This window comes from Tauraco erythrolophus, chromosome 3 (genome assembly GCF_009769465.1).
Source record: "Tauraco erythrolophus isolate bTauEry1 chromosome 3, bTauEry1.pri, whole genome shotgun sequence".
NCBI lineage: Eukaryota > Metazoa > Chordata > Aves > Musophagiformes > Musophagidae > Tauraco > Tauraco erythrolophus.
Genome location: NC_141467.1, coordinates 18487994 through 18503193, shown reverse-complemented (window position 1 = coordinate 18503193; position 15200 = coordinate 18487994). Strand labels below are relative to the sequence as shown.

Genomic DNA, 15200 nt, shown 5'->3' with positions numbered 1-15200 from the left:
CCTCAAACTTTCTCTGATGAGTTACTGTGCTTTGCAATTAACATGCAAGATTTCTCAATCCTCTCTATTTCTCTCACTTGGAAACCACCACACTTTCAAAAAGACTGTCTGTATTTGTCCTCCCTACTGTGCCATTTATTCATCCCAACTTCCTTTAGTGCTTCACATCTTTCTGGCAGGTGCTTTGCATTTGCTTTAAACATTACTTAAGACCAAGTTTAGCTTTATTTCTTCTATTGGAGATTTGATGATTAGATATTTTATGAAGCAGTCATTTGTTACGGCTAGAACCTTTTGATACTAGAGTTCAACTTCAATGTAAAATTTATCCTACCCTGCATTTCTCTTGCCTTAGAAGCTATCTGAACGCATCATCAGCAACTTGGTTTGTTGTCAGCAGGGTAATGACAATGTTCTTGTAGTTTTAGTATTACATCTGAAGCATCCATATGGATGCTCTTGTATTTGTTGAAATGGTTGGGTTGTCATGATTAGACTCAAGGCTTTCAGGTAGAAAGCATTATATACCAAGAGTGTGCAAACGTTGCTTCTGTAATACTTTACCATGTCCAAAATTATACCTCTTTAGGATGCTACTGAATTTTACAATTAAAATTTATAATCAAGTAGTAAAGTAAATATAGCAATAAAACATATAAAAAACTTACTCAAAATTAAAATAGACCATGCATTCCAAAAGAGACTATGTTTATATTAATTACAAGCATTTCTATTTGTTTTGTAAACATACATGCATCTGAATGCGGATAGCACCTCTGCATTTTCTTTCCAAACAAAGGCTTTTGTGTTATTTTCATTGTTATCTAAAATACATCGTTTAAGTTCCAGCTGATAAACTTGTGGAAATAACTATTAAAATGAAAACTAACTGCTTGTCAAGAACCAACCAAAGCTAATCCTGATATACAGAAAAAATATGAAGAAAAACTGAAATAGTGCTTTCGTGTTTTTACAGGCTCAAGTTTTCCACTACAATTCAAAAAAACCCACAACCTATGTATTTTAGAAATTAAATATTCACAAAGGTGATTCACCAGTGTGATTTTTAGTTTGATAGTCTCTATAAGTGTTGTAAGATTATGAATTTATATGTTATAAGATAATGAAGAAGTTTTAAACTTAAACCTTAGATCTCCTGCTTTTCTTATTGTCTGACAAATTTTTATTATGTCATTAAAAATTTTCATGCATTCTAGAACACGAAGAAATATAATTTGAGCATTACACATAATTTTGATACAAGTGAAAAATGACATGTAGGCAAAGTACCTACTAAGGCAAAGAAGCAACAGCTGAGAAGGCAATACATTCAAAATCAACCAATACAAGTCATTACCTTTAATGCTGCAGAGAATGCACCATGCAAATAGCACTTTGCAAACTCCATTATGAGTCTAGGAACGTTGCAATCTCATTCTCACCTTTTCTTCAGACATTTTGAGATGAATTAATAAACTGCTAGACCTGAAATCCCTATTCTTTTACAGTTATCTTCACCTTAGAAAAAAAAGATAACTTCCTGCTAAAACATATTCTATGTAGTTTCACTTGTCACATCCTTCTAGATTAAAAAGGAGAAAATACCTAACTGTAGAGATGTGCATTCTATTTGCCTAAATATCATGTTTGACTTCCTGCACTTTTTAAAAATCTTTGTACCTTGATATAGAGTAAGTAGGATTATTTAATCTGGAGTTTCAATCATTCAGCAGAAGTGTTCCTGTCATTGTATAAACAGGAAAAGTAAAAGTCCAGCTAACACTTCCTTCTAGAAATACATCCCAAACAAGTTGATAACATACACTGAATAGCCAAATGATGACGCAGCATCTTTAAGAAGACAACAAGGCATGTGGGTATGAAAAGTTACACAGGCAATGAATGAGCACCTCTCTTAAAATAAGGTTAAGAAGGTACTTGAGAAGTTATTGACATGCTAATTCATGCTTGAGTTCGTCAGCATATCTTCAGCTTCATCACCTATTGATTTAAGATTAGCTGATAAATATCCTTAAAAATGAAGTTACCAAGTTCAAGACGAACATAGAAGGATGCAGAATTATCTTTATTTCCTCATTGCCATGTCTTAGGGATGTAATTGATGCACCACTTTTTTAATGTAGAAACTAAATATTTCAGCATTTTACACAATTTTGATGTAACGATTGACAGAAGCTATGTGTACAGAGTATTGCATAAGTTAAAGACGCAATTACAGTGAAAGCAAGTTATACCACCCGACTTCGAAGTGGGTCAACTTGGCTGGCTGCTGAGTGCCCACCCAGCCGCCCTCTCACTCCCCTTCCTCAACAGGATGGGAGGAAATAAGCTGAAAAAAAGCTTATGGGTCGAGATAAAGACAGAGAGCTCTCTGACCAGTTACCATAATGGGCAAAACAGATTCAACATGAGGAAAGTGAATTTAATTTTTTGCCGATTAAAATAGAATTGGATGGTGAGAAAAAAAAAAAGGCAAAAATCTAATACGCCTTCCCCCCACACCCTCCTTCTTCCCAGGCTCACCTTCAGTGCTTCACTCCTGACTCCTCCACCTCCTCTCAAGGGACACAGGGGGATGAGGAATGGGGACTGTGGTCAGCCCACAGCAGCTCCTCTCTACCGCTCCTTCCCCCTCGCACTTTTCCCCGCTCCAACCCGGGGCCTTCCCAGGGCTGCAGGGCAGCCCCTGCCCCGCCGGCTCCCCCCGGGCCGCGGGGCCATCCCTGCCGCGGCGCCCGGAGCCCCCCCGCCCCGCTCCCGCTCTCCCCTCGGCGCTCGCAGGGCTGTTTCTCGCAGCTCCCCTCAGCCCCACCGCCGGGCACCGTTCTGCCCGCTCTGACCCGGGCTTTCCCCGCGGCGCCCGCCTGCGGCTGCGGGGCTCCGCGGTGCCCAGCGGTGGGGCCGCTGGAGCGGCTGGAACGGCGGTGCCCGGCCCCGGGCAGCCCCGCAGAGGTTGCCCCTGCACCCTCCTGCTGCTGCCAGCACCTGGGCATCCACAGCCTGATGCAATTATCTTACTGCCACACACATCACTCATGGTAGGGAGATGAGAACGTATTAATTATAACACTTAGTCAAACACCATTTAAGACTACGTAGACAGTAAGTCCTTGGTCGTTTATTTTCCATGAACTGGAAGGAGCCCCTCAGTGAGAGAAGCTGCCTTCACTTCAAAACAGCTCCATGAAAGGGCCACATCTTGTTATGTTTTGTAAAGGTCACTATGACAGACAGGAAAAGTATTAATAAACTAATAACCTATCAACGGTCACTCAACTGAGGGAATCAATAAACTAGTTCTGAGTTTGACACCAAACTACATTTCTGTAAGGAAACACGGACTGTGTTAGAAGCAATACCTATGCAATCAAGCCTCTGCATGTGTATCAACACACACACGTTTGTGCACACATCCCCACATAGGTGTCCCTAAGGCCACCGCTTTTGGAGCCTCAGAAAATACCTGTCGAATCTGACAGAAATTAAGGTCACAGGGGATCATCACTACGTGTAAGCAATGTGAAAAAAGGTGGCTAGAGAAATCTAACCTCATTGTAAGTGTCCTGACTGCAGGAAACAGCGTATTACTAAAGACCAGAAAATTTGCAAGGGAAACCAAACAACAGTGGCGGAAGCGGTCACCGAAGTTCATCAGTGATCAAACTACGCGTACCTATGGTTTTGAGTACTCCTGGTACTTCCTGCTTTCAGACATTATTGATTTATTCTTGAATACAAATAAGTACTAGATACAATACACAGTACATGTTGCAAATTAATGTAAATATTGTACAGAAACACAATTTAAAATATCTATCTAACATTCACTTCAGATACAAACTCAATTACTTCATCTTCTAAACCAAAGAAACTCATCTTCCTTTGACTGCATGTAACACTGTTTTGTCATTTTAAAGGCAAAAGAGGTCTGTCAAAAATCTCTAGGATAGATCACAGCTGTAATGGATTAATTTCTTCATAAAGTGAATTTAAACTCATACTGTCCCACACCTGTATCCCTCTATGATATCTGACATGCACAAAGCCTGTGTGCCACAATATTAAGATCATCCACAACTGCATGTATTTCCTAATTTTGACATTTTAAAAACCTAATGTGAAGAAAGTACTTGGCGTAGAAATTCTTGAAATGTTACAGAATGTCAATACAGTAATTAACATCACTGAGGCTCTGTATCAAGAAACAGTATTATTAGAGATAAAGATTAGCATACTCATTTTACATAGACATGACATATCAATAAGATTCTCTCGGTTCTCTTCCCTTAAACCTTTCCAGTCATTAAATTAACAGAAAAGTGCAGACATTTAAAATATAAGCATTATATTTCCCACCACCACTAAGCCAGGTGATTTTAGTTTTGCCAATGACATAGCTTTTCATATTGTTTTCACTGACTTTCTAGTCAAAAAAACTCCTGTTCATTATGCAAAAGTGTAGTTAGCAGTTGGCCAACAACAAAAAAAGGAAACATAAAAAGAAGCACCAACCTTAAAAGCAAGACAACTTCAGCAATGTCCAGCTTCTGCTCTAGTTTATAAAGGCAATACTATTTAATAACGAAAAATTTTAACAGCTTAGGTAGGAACAAGGCTGACTTTTCCCACAAAAAAAAATTACTACTTAAAATGTTAAAGTGAGGAATGGCAGTGCCACCTAAAAGATGTTGGTTTGTAGTGGTTTAGCCTAGCCAGCAACTAAAAGCCACACAGTCGCTGGCTCACCCTCCCACATCCCTGGGGAATGGGGAAGAGAATTAAAGGGGAAAAGGGAAGGAGACTCGTGGGTTAAGATAAGAATAATTTCACAATAATACTAAAATACAATTAAATGTAATAATGATAAAATAATAATTATAATATTAAATTAATATCCCGCCAGGTTGAAGGCAGTAGCTTAAAGGAAAGGAATGAATGGAAGCAAGTCCATGCTCAGGGCAGCAGGTGAACTCCCTCCTTGCCCACCTTGCCTTCACAGATATCTCTTTACAACAGGTGTGAGGCTCTGTATGGGGAAGGCCCTTCAATGGATGATGTGGATGGAAGTACATCTACACTGGAGGTGTTGCCAGGGTCAGAAAGGCCTGTATTATGACAACCTCCAAGAGGAAGAAAAGACAGGTTACAATTGTAGCTGACTCTCTTCAGAGGTGAATATGGAGTCCGATATGCTGCACAGACCCTCCTCTTAGGGAAGTCTGGTGCCTCCCTGGGGCCTGGTTTAAGGACATAACTAAGAAACTTCCAAGCTTGGTATGGCCCTTGGACTATTACCCACTACTGCTCTTCCATGTGAGTGGTGATGAAGCTGCAACGCATAGTCCAAGAGCAATCAAAAGAGTCTTCAAGGCCCTGAGATGGTTGGTAACGGAATCTGGAGCACAGTTTATATTTTCCTCTCGCCTTCCAGTTGCGGGCAATGACATTGGAAGAAATGGATGTACCCATGATACGTAATACTCTATTGGCTAATTTAGCCCTCAATCCTAAATCTAAGTTCAAATCATAAGAGAATTTGTGGGCCCTTTGTCTAGGCTATGCTCCCCCCCAGCCTGTTGTGCTCCTGCACACTGCCAAAAACATGGGAATCTGAAAGGTCCTTGCTGTCTCAGTACCAACTATAAACATCAGTGTGTTATCGACATTCTTCCCGTAACAAATCCCATACTAAAACCAAAACACAGAGCTCTTCTAGCTGCTAAAAAGAAAAACTAACTCTGCTCCAGTTGAATTGAGGATAGGTTTTATCAATATAGTCATTCAGTGTAAAGAACATGTAAAAGTCATAGAAATTCAACTGCTGTTGTGTCAAAATGATGAAAGAGTAAGAAGGAAAAAAAAAAAAAAGAGGTCGAATAGTTTTGTACAGACTTTTCAGTCCATAAGAATCTTGGGGAAGATTATATCACCTTGATAAAATTATTTTGAACCATTAATTGAAATAACAGTCTCCATATAGCGATCTGATGTTTTTCAATACAGAACTGACAGACTGTATAAAGCTTCCTCACAAAAACAGTTATTACTTTGACATATTAGATTCAATGTTGCTCTTTTGACATAAAAGACCAAGTTTCTTCCTGGTGCAATTCCACATTGACTTAAATGAAGTTAAACCAGGTAAACACTTTATCCCATGTCTTTGGACTAGGACTGAACTTCAATGTGTTTGTGCTTTTCTGTTTGTTTTTATGGTCTGTCAACTCTTGTCAGTCTATATGTAGCCATTTTTTGTCAAAGGACTGCAATGCAAATACTATGCTTCACAAAGCCTCAGATATGGCTGAATACACTGGAAGAAAGTCAGATTGATCAGGCTGATGAAAGCACCCTATTTCCTTGAGTTTGATTTCCTCAAATAGCCTTTGAAAGTTTAGAGATTCCACTTTAAAAATAATAAATAAAAGCTAAAGGTCCACAGCATTCTATGACTTGCAGAATATGAATAATGTGCCCTCAAACTCTTAAAAAGAAGCCAAATAACAGTTGTTGAATAGAGGTAGGTTTGCTAGCAGCATGGAGGCAGCAAAGAAGACTGTCTGTGCTAGCAGAAGTCAAAAAAAAGCAAGTACAACAGCAGATTTTTATTTTGTAAAGCTTTTGGGTTGGCAACAGTCTTGAATTAGCTTTTAATAAAAATAAAGTAGAAAATGAGATGGCTAACATGATCTAGGACCATATAATGTTGTGCAATACTGACCTCAGATTCGATGTCAGCAGTTAAGATGGAGAGGGCACATTTCCTCTGTTTCTTGGTAAGACTGCTCCCTGAGCAACATTGGGAGACAGATAGAATAAAGAAATAACCACTATCCTATATGATCCGTGCCAGCTTTCCATCAACTTCAATGGCACTGAATCAAAGTGTTATTTAGCAACAGTAAGGGTGACAAGAATTAGGACCTGAGTAATCAGAGAGCAGAAAACTATAAAGATCAAAATAGATAAAAAGTACTGTAAAATCTGAGGTTAGTGACCTAATGCAATGAAAATGCTGTAACAGGGAAGAAGATGATTTTGAGTAATCAGAGAGCAGAAAACCATAAAGATTGAAGTAATGAAGGTACTATAAAATCTGAGGTTAGTGACCTATGGAGAAGCTGTAACGGGGAAGACTTTTTTTTTAAATAATTATTATTTAAAAGGCATCTATTAAAAATAAAAAATTCTACTTTTTCAGTCTAAATACCTATAAACTTGATCTTTCATGGATTTGCCGAAAGGTCCTTGGAAGAAGTTGGAGACATCTCAGCCTTAAATTGAATTAAAAATTGTGAAGCTAAAATCTTTGTTCAAATACTAAGTGTATTCATTCAATTTTGGTCTTCCCCTTTCTGAGAGATCCTGAAGAATTAGAAAGCTACTCTCTTTCACTCTAGACACATGAAATATGTGATTTTAAAGTTTGCTGAGCCCAAATCCTTCTCCTTTTCTTTTTGCTTTGTTGTCTACATAGGTCTATTCTAGTATAAAATTTTAAAGTCCATAAAAGAACAGAAAAATTTGTGCTTGCATATCTAGGTTGTTATTGCTACCATATTTTCGCTAGCTATAGAGGTAAATTATTTTATCTAAATATGTTATTTGTGAAACTAGCAACCTAAAAGGCAGAAAATTAGATGCACATTATTCTAGATGCTGATAGTGCCACTTGCAGGCCTTTTTACAAAGAAATGAGAATGGCTAACGAGCCATACGCAAAATCTTGAAACTATAACATCTACACTTTCCTTTTCATTTTCTTTATGATAAACGAAAAACATTTATCAGAATAAATTTTGGAACATGCTTTTTTATATAAATGCTTTTTTTATATAAATGCTTTTTTTTATATAAACCCCTAACATTGAATAAAAGCATTGTAAAATTCCACTTTTGTGTTTTCCTTAGTCCTAATTCTAAAGCATATATATTTTCCCCTTACTGTCATTAAATCTGAGATGTGAAATTGTCTCGATATGGAAATCTAATCAGGGAAGATTAGATTCACTCTCCTGTATTAGAACTAATTTATTTCAATGGCACGTCACTGTATTACTTTGAAAAAGAATTTTGAATGACAAGTCTGTTACGCTATTTTCCTGTTTTCAAGAGTAGAGTAACCAATTAATAGAATTACTACCTTGAGATTCCAATATAACACCAGGGATTTCTTTCCCAATCTAACTTTCAGTACAAGTATAATTTCAGGGTATATTAAAAGCTGTTACTTTCCTCTTCCCTTTCCTGTATTCACAGTCATTTCTGTTCCATACTTCTATACATACAGTCATAACTGTTCCATACTTCCTTATCTCCCCCATCAACACAAATCTGAATAATAGGTGGTTTTAAATTACAGATAAAAGTGCAAGAACTAATTAAAATGTCACTCTCTCTAACCCTCAAAGTTCCCACAAATTTGGAAAGAAAAATGCAGTTGAAAACAACACATAGTTGAATACCTGAAAAAACATTCCCATTTACCCTTCGGAGAACATCTGGAGTGGATTAAGAGGTATACATTCAGTATTTCAGAGATCCAAAGCATCCACAGAGAAATCAAGTGTCAGGCTTGTTCATTATATTCCGCTGCTATTCCCTCTAATAGCATGACTCACTCAGCCTCAAACCAACACTGATCTTTCCTTTACCACTGCACATTTACTTCTTTCTCCAAAGTAATAAGGACTGTGAATGTGTAGTTATGTCCTGCTTGCAGTGCAACTCACTTTTAAGAAATATCAGAAGGAGCAGACAGACCTTCCGGAGACAGAGTTGTGAAGGTGCAACGTGAAGAATATTATGGACTGAAACGAGTATTCTGTTTCTCTTTCATAAAATTCTTTATTTGTTATTTGTTTTCACATGAATTATCTAACCTGGAAGCACGCAGAAAATGTGAGAGAAATGCAAACTATATCAGCCATAGCAACTGAGAAATGTTAAAGCTTGCAGCCCTACAGCACAAGTTTTTTTTAGATTTCCTCAGGAGAATCTTCATTCCTTGGAGCTGGTGCAGTCACTACCCAACTCCTCACCAGTCCTTAGTGCGTTCACTAGCCTTGCCCCTTTCAGTGCTCACAGCTATGTTTTCATTAGAATAGTGTTCATCAGAGAGATGCAAAAGACAAGAAGTCTCATGTAGCTGAAAGTTCAGTTCTGTGAATTCAGGCTGCTCATTTGAGACAAGGATATGCGTTCCCGCTTAATCAAATATCCACAGTTTATCTATTGCACGTACACACATGCACATACTTGCACCCACACGTGAGCAGTCTATAAGAATTAACATTGTTACATACTATTGATCACTTCGATACTATTGAAACACTCCACAACTAATTCAGCATTTTAAAAAAAAGAAGTCACTGTGGTTTTAAGTTCTTTAAAGACAGATATTTTAATAAAAAACTATTTTTGGAGTTGTTTGTTCAGGAAAACATACCCTGAAACATTGAAGACTTACCCGAAGTGCAACAGCAGGGAATCAGTTCAATAATTTCAGAACCACAGAAAATACTTAACATGTACTAAAGGATCATTTCTCATTTCTACCACAACCTCATTTTTCCAGGACCTGTGTTTTGCCATGTTCCTATAAAAACTTTCTGAGTATGGCTAATACAGATTAATTTTATACAGATTTCCAGTCTCCAGACAACAGTATTTTAGAGAAAACAAAATAATGACTGAGGAATTGGGATATGCTTGATATTAAAATATAATGATGACGTGTTGTCCTAACACTTGCTGTATAACAGATGATGGCAGTAAATTAATCCATCCTCTTGACAGTCATTTCAGGATAAGAATGAGAAACCTTGCCATTTTCATTGTAGGCCTATCCTATTCTTGTTCTCAGTGTGCATTTCCATGACAATGACTGTAATCATTATAACAGCATTGTACATAATGACTCTACTTTCTGTGATGTTACTCCCAAATTGGGTGTGAAAAATGCGAAAGGACAGATCTCAAGTGGCAAAACTCTCACCACTGAAGCAGAGTAGTCTACAGAATTAATAACTGACAGAATTGATAGCATGCTGCCACCAAACAGAAGACTGGAATTAAAAGCTACCACTCACTGGCCTTTCTTCATAAAGTCAGAGGCTATGCATGAAAACCTCATCAAATTAAAGGCACATAGAATGAGACCTTGATGAGATATGTACAATTAAACACAACATCAGTAAAATATCTATTTTTCTAAATGAAAAGGAGCTCATGCACAATGACTACTACTGAAATTTTGCTAATTACTAATATTATGTCAGTCTCAGACAGGTTTTCCTCTCTTCTGAATTAAAAATATATGCCTGAGCTAATAGGATTGATCTTTGTAGTAAATCAGGTCATCAGAACCATCAAAACAAATGGAAAATAGAGTACGGATGCTTCTAAGTCCCACAAAGCTTCTGCAAAGAGGAGCTTAGTAATGTGAAGTACTCAGAGTAGAAAATGATGAACACTGCAGGGAATTCTTTGAGGAAGAGGGAAGAAAAATTGGTAAGTACAGAGGAAGAAATGTCCTCAATCAAGAACATTCTGACCACGAAGGATTAAAAGAAATCCTATTCATTGATCTCTGTAAATGTAGCATTAATAGAGTTGTCAGAGGATGACAGAACGTATAAAATGCTATCATAGGAGCATAAAATTGAAAGGGACCATTTTTTACTCCATTGAATCCAGGCCTCTGTTCTTGCACGCGATCATGTCTATAAATGCTTTCATTAAGAAAAGCACACTACACTTTGAAACCCCTTCAGATTTCTGTTTCTACTCTTCCTACTAGTAGATCTTTCAGAATCTCACTTATTGTCTTATTTCTATTCTAAATTAACTCCTAGTCACCCAAAGTTCATTTTTTCAAGTAAAAGGTGAATCAACTTACATAGCTCTTCTTTTTTCCTTTTGGTTTCTTCCAAGGTGTATTTATAGAATAATACATGCTTTTCACTATTATTTGTGGGAGTAATTAAACAAATATATTTTATTCTCCACCATCACTCTAACAATATTATTGTATTTTCTTCATATAGCTTCATATATACATTCATTTTTCTTGGCCAAAAGTAATCAGAGTTGTAAACAGGTTAACATTATTTTTCTCAATGGCGTCAATACCATTTTATCTCTGTTTCTATTATCTCAGCTTTTGCAGCTCAGTAACATATTTACTTTCTTCAAGGTACACCAGTAGAGGCAATAATTGAAGTGGTGACCAGATCTCTCTCTTCCTCTGTCACCTGCACCATACAAATCAGTAACGTACAACAGAAATTCATTATGTTGTTCCATTAGAGCCTTATCGCACTGTGGTCCTGAGGTTTATTCTGTATGTTCATATCCAAATTTTATTCATTCCATCTAGCTCTTTCCAGATAATGTTTTGATTCTCCTGCATAGCTTTGCATTAGCAACATTTTTGTAAAATGCTTCTTCCATTCAAAAATTATTTATGAAAATGTCAATCAGTTTAAGATTGGTCTGGAAGAGTATTTATTCATGCCTTTACCTGTTTTAAAAGCTTCTCTTTCAATGCAACCCATCATCTCCATTTAGAAAGGTCCTTCCCCAGTTTACATTTCCTGCACAAATCTCAACAATTTTCAGTATACTGAAATACTTGGTATTTTACTAAGGTTGGCATAACTTTTTTTTTTTTTTTGTCTTTGTGTTAACAGTATCTTAAGTACAGATGCTCCACTTACTATTTTAGTTCAGATGATACTGTTCAAATTTGAAAGCCCTTGCTACCAGGCATCTGTGATTTCAGAAGTTACTGGTTTCTTTGAATGTTTTTTATACTCTAAGATATAATTTTGAAGATTCCTAACTTGAAGGTAAACTAAAATGAAATAATTCTTTTTCCATGCCCTCATCTCCATTAACCATCTTTCGTCACTCCTCATATTCAACATCTTTCTGCATTATCGTTAAGGAAATTAAGATTTATCTAGATTACACAATAAAAAAATTCTATCATAAAGCTGAAAGACAGTATTCAGGGGGAGAAAAGCTCTGTCTGTTATACATCTTGCAATAAAGCTATATATACAATTTCATGTTATTTTAATGCAAATTTAAAGCTCAAGCTATACAGACAACATTGCACATGATAAAACAGACTTCAGTTGGCCAGCCTACAACTGCATCAGCATGAACTTTATGCCTGAAGCTCAGTATATATGTCAAAACATAAATGCAGGGCTTGTTCTCACAGGCTTCTGAGGAACTCCAACAAGCAGCACACCTCTTATCTCTTTTTATGAAGAAAGTCATGGCAGATTTCCTTTTGGAGGATTCCTTTTCCACTTTACTCTCAGAGTGGAACGAATACCCTACGGAGCCTAGACTGTATTTATAATTTTCCCTGAAGCAGAACTGAATCTTATTCTGAAATGGTCTCAAAAAGTCTTTAGCAGTGACATATTTAAGCCCCATGCATTTGGGGTTCTAGAATCTGATATAAGAGGACCAGCTGCATTCACTCCATGTTTAGCTGAGCTCAGGAGAAATGCTATTTCATCCTGTTTTAATATCTTCATCCTATTAATTTTATTTATCTTTTTCTTTATAATAAACACAAAACATACCCATAGAGAACTGGCAAGTTCACTGCTCATGTATATAGTCATCCAAGAAGTGTCCTCCTTTAAAAAGGGAGCTGCCATCTAAGGAGAGACCTGGTTTTCCTCTATCAATGTCACATTTCAGGGGATGGGAAAAACAAAACCAAAATGAAAAAGAACGTGATCTTACCTTTCCTACATACTGAGGATCTGGTCCCATGTGTTCTTCTAAAACAAAGAACTGATTCCACACCCATCCACGCTTGGGACGATGATGTACTTCTGTTTCACCTTCTATGTGTTTGGTTTGATTTCTAGTCACCTTGATGGAGCCATGGTGAGCAGCTCCATAACACCTCTGCACAAAACAGAGACAAACTAGGACTGGGCAGATACAAGATGTACTTGTAATTCTCATTGTAGGATAAGCTTCCTGTCCAAGGTTTTCTTTCTCGTCTTTTTCAGCTGTAATCCTTTAATAAGTTCGCGAGACAGAAGGTGAAGCCTGGTTCGGAAATACAGTCCAGAATGGGTTTTTCTGCTTGTTCATGGTTTAGCTGCCCATTTGGGAAAGCTCAAATTATATTTACATTATGAAAAGCTGACTGGAAAAATTGATATGTCTTCTGAGGTCTTCACAATAGAGTTCCACAGATGACCATTTTCTATCTAATAGGGAAAGAAAAGAAAGCCACTTACTCATCACTAAACCCAGCAATTTTCAGGTTTCTGACCTTAAATTATACTCACACCTGTATTAACCAGTCTCTCAAAGATTCTCATTATAACTAAAATTTATTTTCAATCCTTCCTGTAAAAGTGTTTTCAGATTATTTTTATTAAAATACCTTAACAATTAGCTTGGATATTCCAAGCTATGAAAACATATACATTATTAAAAAATGGATGATTCAGGACAGCTCCTTTGGCCTTTACCTGTGAACCGCTGACCTGATCTGGCAGTAAAATAAAATCACTGCTAGAGTGCCATTAGATTGATGGTGATTGGTAATTGATTTCACACGAGTTCTTGATCTTCTCTACACCATATAGAGATCCAACACGGTGAAAAATACCAAGGCTATTATGAGTTTCAAAAGAAAGCCTCCAAAATGGGCTTTGAGGATTCTGAGTCAATATTAGAGCATACTGACAGGAACTTTTAGTCAAAATGTGAACTTTTACCCCCTGTGCTTTCCATAAATTCCAACCAATATCATACTGGAACCTCATTATTTCATACTGACAGAAAGTTCGGGTACTGTTGTTTAAATGATGAGTATTATTTTTACAAAAGCATGTAAGTTCCCATTAACAATATTTTCTCAACTTTGAAAAGGAAAATGCAACCTTTTATACTACAATAGTAAAATGCGAAAATGTGCATGGAAGTTGATGTAGTGCTTAAAGAAAAGTACCTTGAAAGAAATAAAATAACTCTTCAACATCAGAAACATAGTTACCCTAAGGTAACTATTTGTTCAGTTATCTGAAGATACCAAAGATCAGTCAATCAGGAGTCTCAAAACATGCAACTAAATCTACAAAAATTAGAACTCCCTTCCAATATTGGCTTAGTTTGAGTATCATAAAGCCATTACAAGTCATGTAAATAGAAACATAAAGAAACTAATTTTATTTCAAAGTGTCATGGGAGCCCAACAGAACAAATCCAAAATCTCTAAAGAGATTTTCCCACTCAGGAAAGAAATTTTTCGCCTTTAATATTACCCTGCTTCTCATTTCCATATCAACGTAATCTCCCCTCCACTCCTACAAAGACCAATCCACTTGTCTCCTAAAATCTTCACATCCCATCTCAGAACAGATTTATACAACATGATGTATTATTACCTTCTTTAAGAACAAATGTGATTTACTTAGAATTTTTTGTAGCTAAATGTTGTATAAAGTCTAAGTTATACCAGGGACAGGATCAAGACATTCTAAGTCTCATGTTTATTTCTAACTCTATATCCTTCTTCCTTGATTTCCTTGCCTTTCTGTATTCTTTCTTGATTCTTGCTAGAAATCAGTTTTTGCCTTGAGGCATGCAATTTCCTTCTCGATTTCTATATTTACAGATGAGCAATTTAAATAGATTAGTCATTGTTATACTTCAAATGTACATTAAAATTAAGCAGTACCTCACAAAATTATAAGGCTGCAGTTTTATCCATTCAAGTATTATTTTTCTTCCCTTTGTTTCTATCTTGGTAAATGCCTGGGAGCAGTTCATAAGACTATAAGCAGTGCATAATAAGTTAAAAATGGTATATAAAGTGCCTTGAGATTTCCCAGAATGCCACATATAAAATGTATTTGAAATCATTACTACTAAACTTTCCTTTATAAAAATTGACGATGGTGGTGGTCGAAAATTCTTGCCTTATAAAAGAGTAAATATAAATGAGTGCAGAAGATACCAACGAATCAAGATTTACTATACAGAACTTTGCTTCTCCCCCTTCTCAGAAGTCATCCATAGAAAACAACTAAAAAATACCAAGATAGAGACTGTAAACTGTGTTACAGTCTGTCTCATATATGAGATAGAACAAATAAGAAAAGAAAGAGGCAAACTACGAAGGGCTTCAT

At 36.7% G+C, this 15200-nt stretch overlaps 1 protein-coding gene across 4 annotated transcripts in view; it reads right to left on the bottom strand.

Moving 5' to 3' along the window:
- The window catches only part of CDH18 (cadherin 18), a 204888-nt gene extending 191868 nt beyond the window's left edge, over positions 1-13020 (bottom strand). For 3 of the 4 annotated variants that reach the window (XM_086609027.1, XM_086609025.1, XM_086609028.1), the window contains exon 1: positions 12793-13020. In XM_086609027.1, coding sequence (XP_086465153.1) covers positions 12793-13020 — 228 coding nt within the window. The remainder of the gene's footprint in view (positions 1-12792) is intronic. The other variant, XM_086609029.1, reaches the window with a different exon arrangement.
- Between the last annotated feature and the right edge of the window lie 2180 nt (positions 13021-15200).